This window comes from Solenopsis invicta, chromosome 4 (assembly GCF_016802725.1).
Source record: "Solenopsis invicta isolate M01_SB chromosome 4, UNIL_Sinv_3.0, whole genome shotgun sequence".
NCBI classification, from domain to species: Eukaryota; Metazoa; Arthropoda; class Insecta; order Hymenoptera; family Formicidae; genus Solenopsis; species Solenopsis invicta.
The window spans coordinates 1,214,575-1,238,277 of NC_052667.1; the positions used below are offsets into that span (position 1 = coordinate 1,214,575).

At 32.8% G+C, this 23,703-nt stretch overlaps 4 protein-coding genes and 1 long non-coding RNA gene across 10 annotated transcripts in view; 3 read left to right on the plus strand and 2 right to left on the minus strand.

The window, feature by feature from the left end:
- Positions 1-100: 100 nt before the first annotated feature.
- LOC105194133 (protein phosphatase 1A) lies at positions 101-13,641 on the plus strand. 4 transcript variants are annotated; one of them, XM_026133647.2, is made up of 6 exons: positions 103-1,062; positions 1,765-2,687; positions 3,060-3,177; positions 6,164-6,281; positions 6,804-6,858; positions 12,795-13,641. In XM_026133647.2, exons 2-6 carry the CDS (start codon positions 1,875-1,877, stop codon positions 12,810-12,812), a joined length of 1,122 nt encoding a protein of 373 aa, XP_025989432.1. In that variant the 5' UTR covers positions 103-1,062; positions 1,765-1,874; the 3' UTR covers positions 12,813-13,641. The 4 variants fall into 4 exon arrangements, with proteins under 4 accessions (XP_025989433.1, XP_025989432.1, XP_039303861.1 ...); XM_039447927.1 differs by lacking the exon at positions 12,795-13,641 and having other exon boundaries at positions 105-811; positions 6,804-11,161; XM_026133646.2 differs by lacking the exon at positions 12,795-13,641 and having other exon boundaries at positions 106-1,062; positions 6,804-11,161.
- Positions 13,642-13,793: 152 nt separating this feature from the next.
- Positions 13,794-18,537, minus strand: LOC105195828 (beclin 1-associated autophagy-related key regulator). The gene is made up of 9 exons (XM_026133645.2): positions 18,338-18,537; positions 17,994-18,099; positions 17,632-17,713; positions 17,320-17,557; positions 16,854-17,044; positions 16,639-16,795; positions 16,284-16,460; positions 16,067-16,205; positions 13,794-15,979 (listed from the first exon to the last, which is right to left on the minus strand). Exons 1-9 carry the CDS (start codon positions 18,535-18,537, stop codon positions 15,818-15,820), a joined length of 1,452 nt encoding a protein of 483 aa, XP_025989430.1. The 3' UTR covers positions 13,794-15,817.
- A 779-nt stretch (positions 18,538-19,316) lies between these two features.
- LOC105195751 (iron-sulfur cluster assembly 2 homolog, mitochondrial) lies at positions 19,317-20,234 on the plus strand. 2 transcript variants are annotated; one of them, XM_011161317.3, is made up of 3 exons: positions 19,317-19,470; positions 19,705-19,926; positions 20,002-20,234. In XM_011161317.3, exons 1-3 carry the CDS (start codon positions 19,394-19,396, stop codon positions 20,177-20,179), a joined length of 477 nt encoding a protein of 158 aa, XP_011159619.1. In that variant the 5' UTR covers positions 19,317-19,393; the 3' UTR covers positions 20,180-20,234. The 2 variants fall into 2 exon arrangements, with proteins under 2 accessions (XP_011159619.1, XP_039303863.1); XM_039447929.1 differs by lacking the exon at positions 19,317-19,470 and adding an exon at positions 19,518-19,604.
- An 11-nt stretch (positions 20,235-20,245) lies between these two features.
- Positions 20,246-23,325, minus strand: LOC105195752 (ankyrin repeat domain-containing protein 18A). Of its 2 annotated transcripts, XM_011161318.3 has the most exons (6): positions 22,733-23,325; positions 21,726-22,583; positions 21,499-21,645; positions 21,190-21,423; positions 20,799-20,871; positions 20,246-20,549 (listed from the first exon to the last, which is right to left on the minus strand). In XM_011161318.3, the coding sequence occupies exons 1-5, from the start codon at positions 22,793-22,795 to the stop codon at positions 20,845-20,847; spliced, it is 1,329 nt and encodes a 442-aa protein (XP_011159620.1). In that variant the 5' UTR covers positions 22,796-23,325; the 3' UTR covers positions 20,246-20,549; positions 20,799-20,844. The 2 variants fall into 2 exon arrangements, with proteins under 2 accessions (XP_011159620.1, XP_025989422.1); XM_026133637.2 differs by having other exon boundaries at positions 20,246-20,871.
- Positions 23,326-23,403: 78 nt separating this feature from the next.
- LOC113003577 overlaps positions 23,404-23,703 on the plus strand; it is a 95,577-nt gene continuing 95,277 nt past the window's right edge. Inside the window, exon 1 of the long non-coding RNA XR_005574494.1 lies at positions 23,404-23,527. This is a non-coding gene — a long non-coding RNA (uncharacterized LOC113003577). The remainder of the gene's footprint in view (positions 23,528-23,703) is intronic.

Genomic DNA, 23,703 nt, shown 5'->3' on the forward strand with positions numbered 1-23,703 from the left:
GTCGCGTGTGCATCCTCGCGCGCGGGAACGGCAGCCGAAGTCTCTAGCGCTAGGGGATCAATGAGCCGATTGCGCTCCAATCGGTGGCGCGACGCGGGCGATGGCGGCGGCGGCGGTGACGGCGCTTATAGATAGACACGAGAGGTGGTCGGCTCTCTCTCTTTCTCGTTCGAACAAACGCGGATTAATGGAGTGCATCTGGGCGTGATAACGCGTAATCCAATGACCCGTTGACGTTCTCGCCGTAGCGGAATTCCCATCGGCTATTAAGCCGATCAATAAACCGATCCGATATGTAAATACGCGCGTCAGAACGAGACGTGGCGCGCACGGGGCATCGTGATTGACCGCCGCCGAATTGACCAATCGGTCGCGTGACGCGACGACCAATTAGCACTGCAATTATCGATGACTGCGCGAGATCTATCGGTCGCGAAATCGCGCTTGTAAACGCTCGTTTCGCGCGACACCTCGCCGAGTTAATTCTAGTGTGCTCGCGCGCGCGCGCAAGATAGAGGAAGAAGAGAGAGAGAGAGAGAGAGAGAGGGAACGAGAGTGAGTTAATTTTACTCCGCGTGATGATCCTATAAAACGAGATATCAGTCGGGCGCGAACGGAAATCGCTCGATGTCGATTGGTCGATGGTGACGACGGCGCGCGGGCTGCTATTAATAAATCAGCGCATGCGCATCATGTCGACCGCCGTGTGTATCCGCCATTCATGCGAGTCGATTTCGTTGTTTCTCTGTGTGTGCGGACACGAGCCAGGCAGCCAGCCAGCCAGGCACAGCCACAACGAGTGAGACAAACGGTACGTGGTGCAACGGTGATAAATTCACGCGCGATTCAAGAAGAGTATAATGCGAGCGTATTAGCTCTGCGAGTATTGCACCGCGAAAGACCACGCAGTGGCGGCGACAACGACGACGACGACGACGACGACGGCGGCGGCGACGGTGGTCGACGACGACGGCAGCGGCGACAGCAACGGCCAGTTTGTCGGAGCACGCTCCCAGTTTTAGTACCTGAAACGACGATGATCCTTGGTCACGGTTCGCCGACGTAAGTTTTCGTATGCGCTCGTACGTTTGGCAGCTGCGCGAGTAGAGTGAGCCGTGCGTGCGTGCGTGCGTGCGTGCGTGGATGCATGCGTGTGAGCGAGCGAGTGAACGAGTAAACTATTTTAGTCGCGAAAATTTGCCGCTGCCAAATAAGAAGTCCGTTGCGCGCGCGTCGCCGTCGTCATCGTCGCCGTCGCCGTCGCCGTCGCCGTCGCCGTCGTCGAGCAACGCGAGCGCGCGGATCACGATATCGCACAGAGAGCCATCACTGTGCGTTAGAAGGAGCCGTATTCTTCGGCGTATATCGCTCCCTCGCGCGCGCAGCCACGCGTGGCGTAAGCGATGGATTTACACATGCCGGCCGATAACGCGAGTTGCCAAAACGCGTCGCTCGAAACGTAGACTCCGACTCGCGTCGTGAACGTTTCCGTATCGCCGGATCACATCCGCCTGTCTTCGGCCTTTGTCGTTTGAACTCTCGCATACGCCAAGCAATGTTATGCGAGCACGACCCGCGCGCGTTATCGACGCGCACTGTCGTCACTCTCGATCAACGACGCGTTCGAATTCCGTATTGCTGTGAAACGCGTTCGTAAAGTCCGTTTGCTTTGACTCATCCGCTTTGAGATTCTTGATACATGGTCGAAAATAATAGTGCAAATCTACAAATTCTGTTGTAATATAATAAGGCTTTTGATTTTAGGTAAGAGTGAAGCGAGTACCATTTTTGAGGATTGGTCAGAATGTTGCTAATCAAATAATAGAGCAAGGAACAAATTAATTAGCTGGTACAATAAACATTCGACGAGTAATATGGGGGCGTTTTTGGATACTCCGAAGACAGAAAAGTGCAACGAGCATGGCACTGGCAACGGTCTGCGGTACGGCGTTGCCAGCATGCAGGGTTGGCGGATGGAGATGGAGGATGCTCATCGAGCCATTCCCTGCTTGGATGGTGGCCTCTCGGATTGGAGTTACTTTGCGGTGTTTGATGGTCACGCAGGTGCACTGGTATCGGCGCATAGTGCGGAACACTTACTAGAATGTATAATGCAAACGCAGGAGTTTAAGGCCGAGGATGTTATCAAAGGGATTCATTCTGGATTTTTGAGACTCGACGATGAGATGAGAGATTTGCCCGAGATGAGCGCTGGCACCGATAAGTCTGGTTCTACAGCAGTGTGTGCATTTATATCACCCAAAAATATTTATATCGCTAATTGCGGCGACTCCCGGGCGGTACTTTGCAGATCTGGACTTCCAGTTTTCTCTACGCGAGATCACAAGCCTGTCTTACCCGCCGAGAAGGAGAGAATTCAGAATGCGGGCGGTAGCGTAATGATCCAAAGAGTTAACGGATCTCTGGCGGTCTCCCGGGCATTGGGCGACTACGAGTACAAAAATCTGAAAGATCGAGGCCCCTGTGAGCAGTTAGTGTCACCGGAACCAGAAATATTCGTGTTAGACAGGGACGATGAACACGACGAGTTTCTAGTTTTAGCATGTGATGGCATTTGGGATGTAATGAACAACGAAGATTTATGTAATTTTATACATTCAAGGCTGCAGCTAACTGATGATTTAGAGGCAGTTACCAATCTGGTTGTAGACACTTGTCTTTATAAGGTATTTGATTGCATTTTTTATATATAACATAAATATTTTATGTTAAACATGTACATCATATATATGTATATATATTTTTTTGTATAAAAAGTAAAAATTTGACTATATCAAAATAGCTTTATTCATTTATTTCAACATCTGCATAGAGATTTAAAAAACATTAAGTATCAAAAATAATTCTTAAAATACTTGAAGTTTATAAAATAATGTACATATTTTTATTACTACTTGATCTACATCATGCTGAGTCATAGCATTTAATTTTGTTTACGACTACAATCATACGAAATAATTACGTAAAACTTTTATGACGATAATCGATGTTTTTTTTATACGAGAATGCACTTAGATCGATTTAAAATTTTATTACAGGGTAGCAGAGATAATATGAGTATAGTCCTGGTAACGTTTCCGGCCGCACCAAAACCAAATCCTGAAGCACAGAGGCAGGAGGACGAGTTGGAAATGGCTATTGCAAGGAAAATTAAAGGTTCTTTAACTTTTCCATACTTTAATTCATTATATTCTTTATGTTGTTGCATTAATTCAAGATCACGATGCCATATACATCACGAAAGTGATATAATAAATTAATGTTTGCCGATATAAAATAGATGTAATGACAAATTCTTCCTGATGTATATTTAATGGAAACTTATACACTCGTGAAGAATTTGATTGGTGCCAAAGCATACGAAAGAAAAAATATTCTTTAGTATAAAAAATATTGCTATTATGAAAGTTGTTATATGAAAGATCTATTTTTAGCAACATAAATTCCTTTATTCTTAGATATTTATAATGTTGCAAATATTGCAGCTTAATGGAGGAAAAATAGGAAGAGACCAATCATAATAATAGGATGAATGACTTCAAATAGCGTAATAGCTTGCAATAGTTTGCATATGATTATAAGTGATGTGTATTAGACAATTAAAAATTTAGTAGAAAGAATAATAGTATTATTACAATATTGTTAGAAAAAAAATGTTATTGTTGATAAATTGATTTATTATTGCGTTAGAGGTGATATGTACTATTTTAAAAATTAATATAAAGAAAATTCGCGAAACAGCAATATTTTCAATGTCGCATAGATGTAATCTAATCTAGTCTGAAAGATCGAGAGTTTTATTTTCAGAATAATCTTATATTTACAATCTACATATCACATGTGCCACAAGATATAACTAGTCATTACATACAAAGCAATCTTTTGCAAAAGTGATAAAAATGTTTTCCAGTGTTTTAATATGCGTACAGCAATAATAACAACTTAAAATTCCTTAAACTATTGACATTAACTTTAATTGCAAAGTAAATGTAAATGTTGAAGCTTGCACAATCAATTGTACAAATTATGTGTAACAATAACCACACAATGTGTGATTCCCATTTCTTAACGTTGCACTTTGTGATTAATAAAGTTGATGTCTCGTATGATATATCTGTCACATGAGAAAACGTTTATAAACCGTTGGTGTCTCATGTCGTCCTGTGTGTGCAAAAGCGCGTATTTGTTCCACTTTAATGAGTTTTACCACATTGCATCTGTTATTTCCCAAAATGTTCTATAAGCTCGATATAAATAGCTCACCAATTTTCTTAAGAAATTACATAGGGTATATAATGCATATGGTACATAGAGAACAGATGCAATAATTCATGTGCTGAAATATATCTTTTTATTTCCTCAGATCTCACGTTATTAAAACTATGTATACCTGTGTATACTAATGTAATGCATATATTTCAAAAATACTAACTTGTGTTGTATGTTGAAAAGACAGCTGTTATTAAGACAATTAAATTATATTGTATTATTAAATAGTATAATTATTTCTTAAATATTAATATTGTTATAAAAATGTATAAGTTGTAAAGTTTTAAAGATACGAGTACAATTCTTAATGTGTAGTAATACAAAAATATTATGAAGAGATGCAACAAAAATGCGAAAAGTACATATATGTATGTATGTATGTATATGTGTGTATATATATATATATATATATATATATATATATATATATATATATATATGTATATATGTAATATTTTATCAGAAAAATATTTTGTAGTAATTTTAGTCTACTTTATACATGCAGATTGACTAAAAATGTTGCATCAATATTATATTTATTAATAGGGCATGGAAGTTTTTAAGATTTCAATGAGTTATCTTATTTGATCAAAAATGCATTTCTTCTAACAATATTAGAATAAAAGAACAATTTTATAAAATTAATTGCAAAAATTATGCATGGATTATATTTTAAAACATCTCGATATTGTTCATCTGGAAAGGTTTATTGTGAAACCTCACAAACATCTGTGCCCTATTTATGACCAAATTAAATCAATGTGTTTCAAATCACTCTTAAAAATGAGAGAGAAAAAGAAAGAGAGAAATTTGTTTAGCGCCATAAAATTAGCACACATTATTTCGTCATGTAATGACAGAAGTTATCAATAAATATTATACGAAATTGTTGCTGAAAGATGTGTTCCACCCTTGGAGTTGATAAATTAACCTAAAGTTAAATTTCTTTAAGTAGAAACTGTATGTATACGAAAGAAAGGTTGTTCCTCCTGTTTATGTTTGTTTCTCTTTTAAAGTTCATCTAAACCGTGTCATAAGGTAGGTGCAAATTTTCTTACGAGAATATCTATCTATAACATTGTTTATTATATACTTTTAATATCAATTTTAATAGCAATGCATTTCTTATGGAGGAACATTGCAATAGATTTTTTTCTCTTTTTTTTTCTCTATAAAATAATATCCGAAAGATTTACAATTCCAGAGGTGGACAATTTGCATCGTATATATATTGGAAGCTCTACTAAAATGTATCTACTTAAGACAAGAGTATGTTTCCATAAGAAATGTAATGTACAATCTACTCTTCCAGTCCTAAGTAGATGCATGTACACAATTGCATTGTTGTATATGCGTGTGTATATGTGTGTGCGCGCGCGCGCGTTTTATGTCTGCTAATTATTTTACATTTGCTAATTACATTCCCGCATCTTGACAAACTGCATGTAAAAAAACAAAAACATTGTATTATTGGTATTATTATAAAGTGGCGTGTACGAGTATAGTTTATATTTTTCTAACAGATTTTTTACCACACTTTTATTCTTATTTTTAAATTATTTATTGTTAGTGAGGAATATATATGGAAATGTGTACTTACAATCACACATGAATGTGTAAAATGACAGTGGTTAGAGAAAACAGATAATCGCTATTGCTACATCTATGGAAAATATGAAATTATTATTAATTGAATCGTAAATATTACGCACATATTTTGTTAATTATGTTTTGATAGTTGCATTTGGAATTGCACATAATTTAAGAAAAACACGTAATTAGCTATTATTTATAAATTGATATTTAATATAAGTTTAATAACTCATTAATGATAGATGTAAGTTACTTTAATATTTTTCTTCTATATTTATAGAAATCATCGCCCAAGAAGAGGATAAGAGTGAATTTGACTATCTAAAAATGCTTGAACTTCTTAGAGGAAGCGACCAAGATTTTCCCTACCTGCCTCCTGGTGGTGGTCTTCACGCGAAGTAAGTTTAGTAATATCAAAACATAATTTTAAGAATAATCTATTTAATTACACTAAATACACTTTTTGGCAAGTATTTTTTTTTTATATTTTCTGTTTTACTATTAATCACATTGAAAGGGTTAATTTTTGCAGTTGAATATTACGTAATTTTAATAATAAGAAAGATGAATCGTACTTACATCGCGTTTACATATACGTGCATAATTGTTTTTGAAAAAAAAAGTTTTGGAATATATTTTGTCAATTATTTAATCAAAAGTACTAATTGTTAAGGAGAGAGTTGAGATTAAACCTTTTACGATCTCCGTAGTGAGATCACGGTAATGTTAGCGTTGCTACTACCAAATACAACCGAATCGACAGTCTTCTACCAATTTGGCTAGATTCCAGAATATAATTAGATTTCTGTCGTGAGAGTCTAATAATTTTATACTTGACCTTCCTATAAATGCACCTGAATGTATTAGTATTTGCTTTTGGAAATTTCATAATGTACATCTTACATTTTCTTTCCTTTCAGGCAACCTTTCATCGAGAAAATGTTTCGAGAAATGTGTCCCAGCAAAGCGAATACTGTAAGTGTTGGATACATCCCTTTGACATAACTAACCCTCGATCGTTTTTTAAACTGCATCAAATGTACAATTATATAATAATAAGACATGTTCCATATTCATAAAGATGCAGAATTTACCGTGGACACATTTATTTGAATAGTAATCCCTAATGTAAGGAAATCCTATCGGTGTTAAAGAAAAATTACGATGTTGTAAATTGGTGAGTCTTGACAGAATTAAGTTTCGTAAGTCTCGTAAAAACATAATTAATAGACTTCTATAAAGTGACCCGCGATTGGCACAACGTAAATTAGTGCGTAAATTAAATATTATGCAGTAAATTAATTAAATATTACGTACTTTTGTAAGTGTTTCTATCCATTTATCTATACTATTTGTTTAAAAACTCAAGCTACGCTAAAGTTTTTTTATTCATTGTAACTTTAGTAATCGCAACAGCCATTAAAACATTCGGGATTATGTATGTATCTATGGACTATATTTCTCTTGAATGATTACAAAATCTATTTTAGAAATATGGCTAAAACTTAAGTGCTGTATCAATAGTGAACATACTTAACTAAGTTCCATTATTTTATGCAAATTGTTAATTTGCAGATTAAGCCAGTTAATAATTTTAATGGAATAATAGTACAAGTAAAATATCAATTACAAAGGGACTAAGGATAATTATAAATATTTACTTTTATTTTTAATTTTAATATGCACTCCTATTATTTTGAACAATATTTTACTTAGAATATGAGAAAGCCGAACAAAATATTTTATCTGTAGATAAAAACATTTTTATGATTGATGGCATATTTCAGGAGAAAATGTAAAACAGTTTGTATTATATAGTTTACAAGTAATCCTAATTAATCATTGACTTTCTCATTTAATTATTTTTTATAATTATCATTATTGTTGGATTTTATAAATTTCTTTTACATTCAGGGAATAAAAAAATGTTTATATTACAGTTATTATAAGCAGAGGGTTAAACAGATGTTACACTAAAAATTAGATGTACAAGATGGAATAAAAATGGAAAACTAGATAATATAAAAACTAATCAAGGTGTAAGTTTTAATATAATATAAATATGTAAAAAATGTAGAGAGCATAATATGTTATTATAATATGCATTTATTTGGAGACATTAAAAAAAATAGTATTCTTAAATATTTAATGATTGTGAAATTTGCACAATAGATTAACTACTATACATTTTATACCGCTTGCATAGCTCTTTCACACGCGAACAGGATTTAAAGGTTACCATTATCAAGAATGTATTTTCCTTAAAACTGTACAAAAATTTCTGTATTACAATACATACGTGATACATCATGAAGCGAGATTTTCATGGAATTTAATAAGAATTTAGTAGAATATTTCTGTCATACCCTCTTGCCATGTTGATAAAAAGTGCATAATATTGCGATATATAATTATATATTTTTGTAGATCTAGGAGAAATTAGCGCTCAGAATATATATCTACATCTCTAATCAGTATTTCCTACTCTTCATTTATAATTAGTTCTCGATGTTTATGGAATTATCAGTCCAGTGTACTTCATAGAATACAGAAACTTTTTACATGGGAAGAGTAGGAAAAAAACTGATTGTTTAGTTTTAAAATTATCAGTCCTGTATATATACACGCAGCAGAGTTGTCTGAGAAACAGTGTACTGATATTTTCTTCAAGTAATTTTAAAGATGTGAAAACTTATTAATAACACATTTAGCAAGGAGGCCTTGAGTTTAGTTTCCTATAATGTTATTTTATAAATTTTATATTTAACTTTATATTTGGCAATCCAGTTATAGTAGATTAAACTATTGTATTTATAATGTATTCGGAAATACAGTAAATATGTTATTGAATTTGCAATTCAAGTATATTGTATACAATTAACAATGATAGAGTTAAATTATTTAATGAAATCACTAATGAATATATATATATATTTATATATATATATATATATATAAATACGTAAATATAAAAAAAATCAGCTTTACAAATAATATTATGAATAACGCATATCAAACATTAATCCATTTATCTTCAATTTTTATAATCATTTTCCATACATATAAAAAAATACATCTTTTGTAACAAAAATGGAAACTATACATCAAGGCTATTCTTGTGCATACACGATAAAGTATACATGTACCAAAGTATATTACCGTTTCTGGTTATAAAGAGGAATGTCCTGAAACTAACAAAGTTAACAATCTATTACCCGTTTTTTTAAAAATAATATATTAAAAATAAAAATATATAAATCTTATACAGAGAATGGATTAACCCTCTATTTTTACTAACGATGTTTCATTAAATAGAAATGTGAAGATACTAATATATTTCGCTGATACTTCAAACTGTTTCTTTTAAATCTAATCAATAGGACGCGAAAGGCTCGTGAGATTTCGCGATGAGTTTTTCCAAATGGAGAATACTTAGATGCATGAAGGTGGTATAATTATAATTATCTTTGCTTAATTTGAGCAAAACCTTCTATTATTAGGTAAGAAATTGCGCATCATAGATCATTCAAACAGAATGGCTTGTCATGGAAATTTCACGAATTTTAGCGATCTATTAATCTCTCTAATATCATTTCTAAATTTTATTAAAAAGTACACGAGATATTAGATTTTCGCAAAATTGTGGATTACTGAATAAATATATTGCAGATATACGTGAAGCTTTATAATTTTCATGAGTGATTGAAGTCTAGTTAGAAACATTTATATAGGATGTATCTAGATTACGAATTTATCAAAATAGTTTGATAGCTGAGTATCTCCTTTTGCTGAACTTTCGTGCCTCATCTAGTGACAATGATATAACGCCCGTATTAATGGAATGTGTTTTCAACTCGCGTTGCAAACAATCTGTAGAACTGTACAGATGTGCTTTTAAATGAAAAATTAAATATTTGATGAAATAATGCATAATCTTAATTTTGACAGTAATTTACAAACATTATCGATCATTTACATTGTCAATGTAAGCCACTTATTTCGTAGAAATTGGAATTAGAATTTTAACATGAGTTCTACTTTCTGTAATAAAATAAATTTTTTTACATACATGTAGTCCTATTCTGCGTATTGAATATAATGCATTATTGGGCCAAATATTTTATGAAATTTGATTATATAAAAAAGCAATATTTTTCAATATCTTCTTTTTTCAATATTTCAATATTTGTGTGTATGTATTCTACAGAATAGGACTATTAAAACAAAAAATTGTGTAAAATATATAGTTTTATGAAAAACAAAAAATAGTTCTTTATTAATGTCACTGTTATATAGAATTGTATATCAATTAAGTTCAGTTGGCATAATCGTAGTGACGGGATAACTGATACTGCATTTATTTTGTTTTGTGATCTTGTAATTGTTTTAATGTCATTTACAATATTAATTATAGGACTATAAAAAACTTATCATTAATTTTATCGTTGAGAAATTGTTATTGTATACATCCTATTATTACAATCATTTAAAATCCTAATTATGTTTACACGATTGATTGTTTAACTTTTTAAATTTTTGAAGAAATTAGCATCAAATAAGCAACGCTTTTTCGCAATAATCACTTGTTACATTAGTACTTCACGAATGCTAGATGATTCATGGCACTTAAGAGAGCCTCTCTTTTGTAATATCTATACCATGTTTTTTCTGATGGATCAAATCATTGTTATACAATCTTTTTCAGTAAAAAATTACATTAAACAAATATTTGTTTAATTTTACTTTGCAATTCTTCCTTAACGAATTTGGAAAGAATGAATGTTGTGCACTTTGATACTAATTTATTACAAATTATTCTTTACTCTTGTGTGAAGTCTTTTCAGCCTTTTCTTATTCTTCTGTTGAGCCAGAGCACAAGTCTGCCAGGGACATACAGATCCCCACTGACCAAGCTTAGTAACAGCTGTTTTTTGATACATCACAGCTTCTACTCAATCTTTTTTTCTAATTTAATTGTAAGAGAAAATCATAAAAGAAATCATGTGTATCATATTGTTGTTTTCGACATGGAAACTTTAGAATTAACACAAGTTTTATGCGGCGTTTAAGGTGTACAGGCAAAGTTAAGGAAACAGAAGTTAAGATCTTACAATAAGCGCCTGACGTATACTGCAAAATTTTGGCGTTTCAAATGCGACATAACGCTACTATTTTAGATATATTATTATTGTCGTGTGTAGAGTCGTCGACATAATTGTACAATACCTGTCTATGTTTATTGTACATAATACGCATAATTAAAATGATTTGATGGGAACAAGTCTTTGGTTTTTCGCCATAAATAAGCGATATGTGATCTCTGACACTACCTATTTCCAAGCAATTGGCTAAATATAAAATACGTCGTTAAAGCTACTGCATCGCTGTTACAACAAATTTAGATTATTCTGCTTTAATTATTCTATTCCAAGTAATGTGGTTTTTTTTAATAGTATTTCTTTATAGTATCAGAAAAGAAATCGAATAACAAACTGATAATCGTCACCATTATATAAACGGTATGGTATGAATGTTTTATAATCGTAAGATTATAATTGATTATATAACGTTTATAGAGAACGCTAGTAAATATGAAATATATAAAATTATCAGTTATTTCCATAAAAAAAATAAGAATAAAATATTACATTTATGATGATTTAGGATCTCGATAAATAGTTCAAAGTATCTTTTTAATATTAACATTACGTATGTTCTTTCTGAGTTAGTGAATACGTTTTCCCTAGAAATATGCTATTGATACTATTAATAATTAATCGATATAAATGTCTGATGTTTGTTGTCCAATACTTTGTAAAATGTTTTTAGAAACTTGTATTTAAACTCTGATACTTTAAACAATACCACTTTATAATTGTAGTATTTTTGTTTGCATGCTTGAAATATGTAAAGTGTATTATCTCAATATTATTATCTCTCTTAAAAGAAAAAGCAATATTTTATTTTATGGAAAAATTATAAAACAGTATATTAAAAAAATAAAATTGAGATGACGTTTTATTTTTTTCATTTAAGAATTTTTTTTTTTTTTGCAAAATCTATATATAGAATTTTAGTTCTTTAGGCAGATATTAAATGTTTATATATATATATATAACATTTATATGTGTTTTGTTACAATCTATATAAGATATTTTAAATTTAATATACACTGTTTCATTAATGTAATACTTAATTTTTATGAGATTATCGAAATTATTATATTACATTTACTATAATGAATGGATTTGTGATATTACTAATATCTGAGGGGAATATTTTAATATTCTAATTAATTATTAATGATGTTCCAATGCATGTAAGTATATAATTTACATTATTTATTTAGAATTTTAAGTATATTATATAGTGGTATTGTGTAAATATATTTATATATCAATATAACAAGTTACATATAATATGTGGAGTAACAAGTTATATTATTAATTATAAAATCAAATAAATATATTTGTATTGTGTAATATAAATATAATGCTCAGGACAGTTAAAATAATATTAATTATAATTTTGAAGCCAAGTCTCAAATCGGATATTAAAAATTTAGAAAGTTTAAATGTAAATCGTAATATCAGTATCATTATTGTTATATTCTCTTCTAATGCCCTTAACAAAAATTGGGCGTGCGTGCGTGCGTGCGTGCGCGCGCGCGCGCGCGCGTGTGTGTGTATAAATATTCCATATTTAACTTTTCAAATTATCGTATACAATTATTGTCATCTACAAGAAATTGCATAAAATTTTTTCTTATCTATAATATAATTTGCTGAATTAATTTGAAATATGTATTATTCAGTATCCATAAGAAATAAGATAAAAGTGTGTACGTGATTAACCTGCAGGAAAAAATGTATGTGCAAAAATTAAAGTACTATATAATGATGTGCTTACAGAATTCACAGAGCAGTTAATGTATACAATATGTATACGATTTCATACATGCAAAATTGCAATAGACTGGCCAATCCAAAAGTGATGAAAATGAGATAACTATCATCAAGAGTCATAGTGGAGTACTACATGAGCAGAGACTATGCAGAGTGGTAATTGCATAATGTCAGTTTTTTCGAGAGTCGTTATAATTAGACGCGTGATAAAGGAATACATTGTACAAAGCATTTTCTCTTTAGCTAAGGATAAAATGGAGAAAGATTGGAAAATTTTTTTAATGTATATCTCTCAGACATTTTTTACTCCTTTTATACCATTGAATTATATACCAAACATCCTTATGAAACATGATGTGTTTAGTTTTAATAAAATTTTATCAACTCGGCAGAGATAATCATAACTTTGAAGTAAAATTATGCTACATAAGTAACTGATAACGATGTAAAAATGTTAAATTATTATAAGATTACTTGTGAAGAAGGACAAGGGGAGGAAAAGGGTTATTTGATTAGAAATCCAATATATTGCCCGTAATGTTTAAAATGCTATTCTAGAATGTTATGTATATTTATATATACATATTTCTTTGGATTGATATATGTAAACTTATATTTAATTTACTTTAATGAAAAAATGAACGTAGCATAATTCACATGTAAATTTTACACAATGTATATTATGTAATTGTAGAAATCGATGTATTCTTCACTTGATATTACTGTATGATTGTAACAAGTTTTCAAGCATAGTTAATTTTTTTATATTATATCTGGTTGTATTGCACTTATACAGTTAAAACAATTTTATTCAACAGTAAATAAAATGAATTTTTTGCTTTTTATATAAAAATAGAAATCAAAATGCTTATATCTTCCTTTTCCTATACAAGACTCATATATGTCTGACAACTCTTTTTGGAATTGTCTGTGTTACCTTGTTTATTAGATATTGATATGTATATGTTCATTCGCTTATGTACGAATACAATACTACAAAGATTATTTTTACATGTTTATTCCAAAATATTGAAGATGATACAAAAGATCTAAAGTGGTACATGGGTATACCGTTAGTGATATATTTAAAAAGTATGCGATTTTTTTTATTGATATTACTTAAATATATAGCAATAACAATAAAAAAAAAAACAGATCCTAATTTATTCGAGGTATCACAATGTATCTTTGTTCAGATAAAACATAGCCATTTTACGGTAAGATAAAAATTATATATTCACCCATTCATGCACACCCACATATGTATGAAATATTTACGCTATTTCATATATTTTATTTGTTGTACATTTCCAAAGGTGTGATTTACTTAAATTGTTGCGCTTTGTAATCCAAATTTATCATTATCTATTCATATTCAACTTAAACGTTTAATTTGAAGTGTACTGGTAACGTCTGTTTTAATACTACGAACAGTAACCACGTCAAAGTAACTACACAAGTGTGTGTGTGTGTGTGTGTGTGTTATTAAATAAGATATACAATTGTGCTAAATCATGTAGATTTATGTTTGTTAACATTTTAATATTGTAATTTGTCTATATTTGTGTGAAATTCTCTTTTCCTATCTGTCATATGTTTATAAAACGCTGTAACATAATTAAGAAAATTGGATATATGCATAAGAAAATTATGCATTATTATAATGAATAAGTATTTGTCTATCTACAACACATTTGTTTTTATTCTTACAGTGTCTAGAAAAAAAGGATTCAGTTCCTAAGAAATTTTAAATGTCTGATGAGAACTATTTCACAGAAAGCATTTTGATCATACAGTTGAAATATATTATGCCTACACATTTACTTTAACTTTATAATGATCAACAAATTATTAACTATCTTCATCCTGGCCTTCAGGATATTGGATGATAATCAGGGATGACTTACTTTTTAATTTTAAAAATACAAAGTTAAATACATTGTACAAAAATAAAATAGAATTATTCTAGAGTGACTGGATTAAATATTAAACTTGGAAAACCATATTAACTATTTTCTTTGTAGAACTGTGTGCTAGTTTCTTATGGATGATCATATATTCTACAATGACCACAATACTATTTATCAATGCTCTTTGTTAATATGCTTAATATAATCAAATTAGTTAACGTAATGTACTTTAAAATACTTTTCTCTTATATTATTAAGTATGAAATGTTTAACAAATTCTATTTTTATGCTATAGTAAAAAATATACAGTGTTATACCATAGTCTCTCATATATAATAAATAATATAAATGTATGCATTCTCCACAGTTTTACCAAAGTATTTCAGCATATCATTTAGCATATCAAATAAATTTATTCAATAATATTTAGCAATCGATGCATTATGTTATTGCAATCAAAGTTTTTTGTCGTCAAACAAAAGATAGCAAAAGTTTGGTTACAATCTCAAGTTATATGCTCAAAAATTTTTATATGAACAGATTTTAATGCTAATTCTGCATTAAACGAATCCCGCAGTATAAAATATTAATAACATAATAGAGGGAAGTATATCTCGTTTGTATGGATGTATAATCGCATCAAATGCGATGAGCATAGAAAAGGCAGTCATTGCACATTTATATGTTCTACCATAAATTCTACATCAGTATACATCTGTGTTAATTAACATACATCTGTTTTATAGACCATTAATATATTATAATCTAATCTATTATTTTCGTGAGGCAATTGAAATATAAAATGTCCATAAATTTATTAAACAGCCAGTTTATTAATTCTTTTCTAGTTACTTTAAATTCGACCTAAGTTAGACATCAGATCTAACGGAATCTGTCACAGCATATTTGAACTACTTTGAATGTCACGTGTAAGTTAAGAAAGTCACATATTTACATGTTGATTTTAAATCACATCCGTGCCTTCACAATATATAAATATTACTATATATAAATATCATTTTTACTTCGAAGCACCTTTCCACCCTTTGATTTGAAGAATTCGAAATATACAGTAAATGTGTTTATATCGAAAGAAACTTATTGGTCAAAAGGAAAAAGTTATTTATTAGTCCAACCTCGCCAAATCGAAGCGATACTGGCTGCTGCACTCGTTACCAAGCCACCGGCGACACTCTGATGCACTTGCATGCTAGAAGATTGTTGACTAACCATCGTTCCAGAACTAGGTACTGCCATTTCGGGACAAGCAATATTTGGTACCTATACACATTGCGCCATGTACAAGCATCTATCTATCAATCATGTTTCCGTTGCTCGAGATTCAATACAGAAACTTATATAACTTACAGAAGTATGACTTACAGCCTCCCATCCCCAGCATACATCTTCTTCATCGGAAGCTGAATCATCACTATTTTCCAAATCGGGAACTAACTGATTGTGAAGTTGTGCTATTACAGACGGATCGACTTCCATTGGTCCAATTCTATAACATACAGATATGCAAACTTATGAATTTGATTTGATTCTATCTGTTAAGATTAGTAAAATTATTATGAATTACCTGCCGAGATCACTAATTTCGGTATTGAGCAAATGCATCAGGTTTTGCAATGTATGCATTGGATGTAAAACTTCTAGTTTTGTATTTTGCGTAAGACACAAATGTAGTACATTACTATTTAACCTTGCTACTTTTCTAGCAAATTTTTGGTCCGATAATTCATTCCCGCAAAATTCCCTGAAAGAACATAAATAGGATGAAAAAAATATCTCATTATGTGGGTACTTAACTATATGCGATATACAGCTTATATTTGTACATTATCTACAGCTAATGAAAATAGTTATAGATAAAAAGATATCTAATATTTAACGAATATATCTGCAAGTAGCATATGTAATTTTTTGATACATACCCACAAGCAAGTTTGTATGGTAACCTCACATTAACATAATAAGCAAGAACGTTAACCAATTGTGTAGCATATGTCAAAGCAGCACTGATATTATACGCTGGATTGTGCATCGCGTTTTCTTTGTTCGCACCTGGTACTCCATCTTTATTTGCTGCAACTAAATGTAACACTTATGCACTTGTATTGTTAAGTAATATAAAAATAAATATATTTACCCCAAAGCGAATAAGCGTTATAGTCTCCTGTCGCTGGTAACGTTGGTTCAACTATGCAATGATGGATTTCCAAAGAACTCTCCTTCTCGCTGATCCATCTACCTCGTACGTACGATGTACCCGATGCATCCGCTAATGCACTAGTAAGAATATCCGAAGTGGCACTGTCACTGTCCTCGCTGCTGCACAAACTATAAATAAGATCTGTAGTACTATCATCTAGAGAATGAAATTTTTAGCCATTTAACATTACTATAATTTCATTCTCAAATTACTAATTAATTTATTCTTATTTGTTTCTAATTACTCTTATATTTTTACAATTTTATGTAATATGTAGGAATAGATTAGTAATAAATATATTTAAAAAATTAATATATTTTATACATATGTATAGTTCTAATATTACAATTAAAAAAATATATTTAGAATATTTGAAAAATGTTTAAGAGATAAAATCTAATACCTCCTGTTTGGTTGGACCTTAGATAAGGGAAAAATGTATTGAATCAATTGCTTGGCAGCAGTTCTGATAACTTTCTTTAGTTGCTCCCTTTTTCTGTCCACTGCTTCTTTCTGTTTCTCCTGCTTAACTTTCAAGCCATTAACATAGCGATGTAGTTTCTCTATTCTATCTTCGTGCCGTGGCACTCGAAGAGTTAACTGAGAGTTGACATCCTTCAAAACAGTCAAACGTTGGTTACCTACATGTAAAAAATATATCAAGTAATTAATGAGAGATAATTAGAATAAATTAATTGTAGATTTGAAATCTTACCTCTACTGATACTTTGCCTTGTCTCGTTTACTAAAGATTGAAGTAGTCTCACTCTTTCTTTACATGTATTTATATCACAAATCTGAAATAAAAAATTCAAAATATAGATGTTACATCACTGTGTAAACATATTGCATAAGAAAATATTTTACTTAATAATTGCATCTATTTGTTTAAATTGTGTGACAATTTTTTGTACAATTCTCATTGTATTATATTGAAAAAATTAATTGTTCATGGAAAATTTCTTTGTGCTTGCATATTAAAATAAATGTATATTTATAAACAATAATATCCATTGTCTCTTTACATATGGACAAAAGTTTTAGTTTACAATAGAAGATAATTATTTTCTATAGTACCAATTTATCTTTTTGCTTGTGCCTCTCGAGAGCTTTCACGCACTTCTCCTCTAACTGGGCTCTAGCAGCTTTCAGCCGTACCAGCCGCATCTGTTTATCTGCGAACCTAAATAACATCATCAGTAATTATAACCGCAGCTCGAGCGTGTTTCCGAAGCGACGTCGCTCTCACTAGATAGCTATAACGTATTCTCAGAAATAACGCGCACAGATTTTCTAAGAATAACGCGCTCTACGATGGAGACTTGGATCTTGGAGTAAAAAAGAAAAAAAAGCCAGCGCGAGTCGCTCCGTTTACCACGAACGTAGCATGAAGAGAAATAAGAGAGACTGAGGAGACGCACCGTTCCGAGTAGACGGTGTTCGAATGTATAAAATCCCCGTTTTGGATGCACTGGCGGCAGTAAAAAATCCGACGGCTGTTATGGCACAACGGACACTTGAGCAGGTTCATGCTCAAGCGACTCGACGCGTCCTCCAGCTCGGATGAGAGCTGAAAATCCGCGGGCGCGGTGCAGGAGCCATCGGAGCTACTCGTCGCCATAACCAACAGCAACGGTGACAGCGACAGCGACAACGACAGCGACAGCGACAGCGGCAGCGGCAGCGGCAGCGGCAGCGCGGCAGCAGCAGCAGCAGCAGCAGCAAGCAGCAGTAGCAACGGGAAAACGACAGGCCCTCCTCCTCGTCCTCCGACTGGCTTGTGTTGTGTTGTGCCTCATCAGCTGATCCGCGGTTATTTACTCATACCGCCGCACCGCGCGCCCTTTTCTGCGTGTTCCTGCGCGCCCACTGCACCCAGTAGCTACCAATTAACCAATCGCGTCAACGCGACCAAGCGCGACCAATGGCGACATTCAACTGTGAAGTTGAAGAGAGATTTGCAAATTATTAGACGTGAATGATCATCAATAAATACATAATATTTGTAGTAAATAGATAATTATGATATAGTATATAATTCACATTTCAATATTTAGTTTAATCACGATTATCTATCGCACACAATTTTGTCTGTTACATTTTTCTAATGTAACTTATTTTAAGTATAACACTTTTTTAATATAAATATTGTCAAAGTTTAAAGTTAAATTAAAGTTTTCCTCAACAAAAAATTAATTTTTTCATAATATTTAAATACGAAACATTATTGCAAAATATAATTAATTTCCAAAAAGCAAAAATGTTTTTTGATTGAATAAAGTAGATTGTATAAAGTAGATACGTTTGTTATTAATAAATTAATTAATGTATATTGTAGTACAAGTATTTTGTATAGTCTCTCGTCGGTGACTATGCGAACTGTCTCAATTAATTATAAATGTGCTTAAAATTGGCGGCAAAATTCAAAATGAACTTGACAGCTGATAGCGGACTATAGCTATAGCCAATTGAGAAACATGGCGACGTTAACTCATGTAATGTGGGGTCTATCTTCAAATTTTGCAGCGAATCGCTATTTCTCTCGATTGTTGGCGTGAGTAACATTTCTGTTTGTGGTCGTTGATACGCTAAATCTTACGCAATCGATTCATATAATACATAATGTGTTCTATGTCAATGTGACATGCAATTATGTGGTTTGCAATCCAATGTGTATACACTTTATTAGTAATTGTATTGAAAAATATTAAAGAATTATGAAAAATAAAAATATTAATATGAATCATGCACGTTTACTAGTGGTGTTTAAAAAATTCTTTATTTCCAGCTCACCATGGTACAATGTGTCTGTAGTTACATCATCCCGAGGAGTGTCAACAGAAGCTGCTATCAAGCCTGCAGATGATTTAATTATTAGTGATAGTTGTGTGAAGCGTTTGAAGGAGATAGCTAACGATGGTGCGTGTTTGAGAGTTACTGTGGAAGGCGGTGGTTGCTCTGGCTTTCAGTACAAGTTTGATTTAGATTCAAACATACAGGAGGATGACAGGTATGTATGCAGATAATGCATGTTTTTCTGCAATTAATATACGATCGATACAAAATTTTATTTTTTGTGTTATAGAATATTTCAGAAGGATGACACTAAAGTAGTAATAGACTCAACGTCGTTAGAATATGTGAAGGGATCAACAATAGAGTTTCACACAGAGTTGATACGATCTGCCTTTAGAATAACAAACAATCCTTTAGCCGAACAGGGATGTAGTTGTGGAGCTAGCTTTGCTATTAAAGTAGAGTAGATGACAGATGCGTTGTTACATTGGATAATAAAAATGGTTTGTATTATAATGTAAATTTCTAAATTGTTTATCGAAGATTATTTATACTTTATTTATAATTAATACGCACAAGGCAATACATACAACTGCTTTGGCGAATATACATTAATTTTATCACAACACCTACTATAAACAGTAGCTGTACATATCTCTTACATCCTCTTTTAATATAGTAAGAATGGCTTATAATTTACAATTGTAGGTGTGTCACCTTACATTTTTATTATAAACTATAAATGTCTTGCAAGTGATACCAAAAAAGATTTATGTATCTCTTGATCTAACGAATTTAGATTGTAAACTTTATCCTGTATCAAGTGTTGACATATTGCTGTAAATAAGTATGAGCAAATTAGAATAATCATTGCACATGTACAAAATATAGAAGAGTTAAACTTATAACGTAAGAACGTCGTCGATGAGAATTTTGATTTTGATTTCATAAATAATGTAACATTGAGTTAGAGAGCTCTTTAGCGCTTTTCAGGCTAAAGATACGAGTATGCGTGAAACCAGTGGTTTCTCGAATACGAGCTATATATTTACACAAGATTGATCGATGATCACGATTAAACCATACCATTGAATGGAATGTCGATGATTGTTCTTTGCAATTCTGGCCTGGATCACTTTTGTTTTCCTCTTTTACTATTCTGAAAAAAGTGATGCTTTCTTCATATTAATCTTTCGCAAAAAATCAACACGGCGAACTATGTGGGGTACCTCATACCCCATGATATTCATATGCAATATGTTAGTAATTCTGACTGTCATAACATCGATTTTTGTCCCTTAAGGTATAAAATAAAACAAAATAACAAAAATAGAATAAACTTTTTCAATCTTTTAAAACAAAACAAGAAATTATAAGGGTTTAAATCTTGCTAGGATATGTGACATCCCACCTAGTTCACACAAGGTTTAAACATCCTTGCAGGAGACCGTTCTTTGTATACTCCATGCATCTTTACCTTATTAGCTAATTCAAATTTCAGTTGTTGTATCTCCTCCGTTTGGAAGATGAGTTTTTCATTCATATTGGCAAGATGTTCGCTCATAGTATTGAGCTGTACCTTGTAATTTATCTCTTGCGTTTCTTTCTCTTTTTGTATACTATTATAATTGGAAAGTGTCTCTAATAGTGCCGCTTCGCATTTCTCCCTCTTCGATTCGCTTGTATCTAACTGTACGTGCATAACTTCACTCTAAAACACAAATGACAGAGATATAATGACATTTGAACATTTAGTGAAAATAAAATTTAAAATATATCTAATTACATTGGCGGCCATAGCTAGGTTTTTTATGTGATAGACGTGCTTTTCGTTTGTCAATCTTTCAATTTCTTCTAGAAAATAGTCTCTAATTTTTAATTCACGAGCTTCAATCTCTTCTGGTATGGCAAAAGGTGCATTCAATTTTCCAATCTGTCAAAAGAAAAAATTGATACATATAATTAAATACAAGATACATATATTTTTTAAAAGAATGTGAAAATAGATAATACCATGTTACTTATTTCTACAGGTTTCGATATATCGCCATCAATTTGCGAAGTTGCCGTAGCCTCTTTTTGTTCTAGTTCATCATACTTTATCTTGAGTATATGGTACTGAGCTTTCCAGTGATTAATTTCCTTTTCTAAGTCACATGATTTTATATAGAGAAATTCATTACTTTCCTCTTGTGACTTTTGCGGCTTTCCTTCTCCAAGCGACTTGGACGATCTGCGAGAAGCCGACGGCGAAGAAAACGGTGACGGTTCGGTTTGCCGATGATTAGAAAGTGTTCCTCTAGCATCAAAATCATAACCATCGCGTCTACCCTCGTTACTAGACCACGATACAGTTTCCTCTTGCTTTTGTCTGTCACTTAACTTTCTCTGCAAGTCATTTCTCTCCCTTTCTAATTTGTCTATAGTATTCTGGTACTGGCACTCGGATTCTACTTTAGACTTCTCGCAATAATCGACCTTACATTCTAGCTGCTGTATTCTTTCATACAAACTTTCAATTTCACTATCCTTGTCACTAATCTGTGACAACAATTGAGCATTCTCGACTATCTTCTTCTGAAATTCCTCGTCCAAGATGTTATTCGGTGGTGGTAGTGGTGTTGGAATCTGACTGTTGTTCTCTGATGCTTTGCCCTTACCCTTTTTGGGTTTATTCTGCGCCTTGTCAAGTTCTTCCTGTAATACAGTTATACGTTTTGTCAATTGCTGATTGCGAAACGTCAGACTGTCAATCTCCTGTTCAGCCCTACGAAATTCCACTTCCTTCTCCTTCAGCTGATTCCGGATCTCCCCATTACGGGCTTGTTCCTCTATCACAGCCTTTTTCAGAACGTTTGCTTGCGCACGAATCTGCAAAAATTTGTCATTCCCCTTTTAAATTACATTAAGTAGGAATGGATAGAGCGAAGAGCCGACACAAAATCGTAGAGTGGCGGCACGCTACATTTGTAAACATACATAGAAAATCTACAATTTTATCTTATACGAGAGTGTCTCACTTTTGAATATTCCGTGGCGATTTTCTGATACTTGGTCTGCAGCTGACCGTTGGCACCCTCCATACCTTCCTTCCCCAACCTACCTCCCGCGCTTCCGTTAAGGCGTTTTCGTCCTCGCAGATATCTCGGTTACTGATACTTGGACATCGTTCACGAGATCTTTGGATGTTGCGCTCGCGGCGCCGGGACACGCATCACGCGTTTCCTGGTGATGACGTCGGACGAGTGCGTTGTTTATCAACGAGTCAGCAACGAACACACCTCTGGCCAAGGACGTGGGGAGGAAGGGCAGCGATTATGTTTAAGCCACGATCGGCGAAGCCACGGGTAACTCCCCATGAAACGTGCGGTACGATGCGCGGACGCTCCTCGCGAGGAGCTTTGATGGGGAGAGTGTACACACGTAAACGTGCGCTCTAAACAGCTCTAAATGAAACGCCTCCAAAACGCGTACGTGTACGCGCGTACCTATCGCGCCATACCGAGTCTTGCGTGCGCGCGATGTGAAATGAACGTCACATCGTCGCGAAAATCGAGATACCGCCGACCGGACGGAAGCTCGCTGCTGCTGCTGCTGCTACTTTCGCGGGGCGGTTCGCCGATATCCACCGATACCAGAAACAGAGATGCTTGTGAGCTGTAAGCAGCCACGATTCAGCTGTCATTTTATTTTGGAGCGTCTCTATGTTCGTAAAAAATGAACATTTGACTACGTAGCCAATATCTATGAATTCTGTGGATAATGTACACGATTTTATGGTTTTCTTCCTTACTAAATCAAAAGAGTGATGCGAGGTTAGAAAGACATAAATTAGAAGAAGAATCCAATCTTTTAGTACTCTAAATAACATCCATGATTTCTTTTTCGTATTATAATTAGGATTTCTGTGGAACCAGAGTCCACGTATTATAGAATTTTTCGAAATGGATTTTAATTGAAATCATTCAATTATTTTTATTGTATTTTTTAG

Coding starts and splice junctions, on each gene's coding strand:
- LOC105195828 (XM_026133645.2), bottom strand. CDS start 18,537: ATGGCGACGAGTAGCTCCGATGGCTCCTGCACCGCGCCCGCGGATTTT. Junction 17,714..17,993: donor ACAAGCAAAAAGATAAATTG/GTACTATAGAAA, acceptor TTTTTATTTCAG/ATTTGTGATATAAATACATG. Junction 16,461..16,638: donor CCATACAAACTTGCTTGTGG/GTATGTATCAAA, acceptor ATGTTCTTTCAG/GGAATTTTGCGGGAATGAAT.
- LOC105194133 (XM_039447927.1), top strand. CDS start 1,875: ATGGGGGCGTTTTTGGATACTCCGAAGACAGAAAAGTGCAACGAGCAT. Junction 2,688..3,059: donor TAGACACTTGTCTTTATAAG/GTATTTGATTGC, acceptor ATTTTATTACAG/GGTAGCAGAGATAATATGAG. Junction 3,178..6,163: donor TATTGCAAGGAAAATTAAAG/GTTCTTTAACTT, acceptor CTATATTTATAG/AAATCATCGCCCAAGAAGAG.
- LOC105195751 (XM_011161317.3), top strand. CDS start 19,394: ATGGCGACGTTAACTCATGTAATGTGGGGTCTATCTTCAAATTTTGCA. Junction 19,471..19,704: donor TATTTCTCTCGATTGTTGGC/GTGAGTAACATT, acceptor CTTTATTTCCAG/CTCACCATGGTACAATGTGT. Junction 19,927..20,001: donor AACATACAGGAGGATGACAG/GTATGTATGCAG, acceptor TTTGTGTTATAG/AATATTTCAGAAGGATGACA.
- LOC105195752 (XM_011161318.3), bottom strand. CDS start 22,795: ATGGAGGGTGCCAACGGTCAGCTGCAGACCAAGTATCAGAAAATCGCC. Junction 21,424..21,498: donor ACCTAGCTATGGCCGCCAAT/GTAATTAGATAT, acceptor TTTGTGTTTTAG/AGTGAAGTTATGCACGTACA. Junction 20,872..21,189: donor AATTTGAATTAGCTAATAAG/GTAAAGATGCAT, acceptor CACTTTTTTCAG/AATAGTAAAAGAGGAAAACA.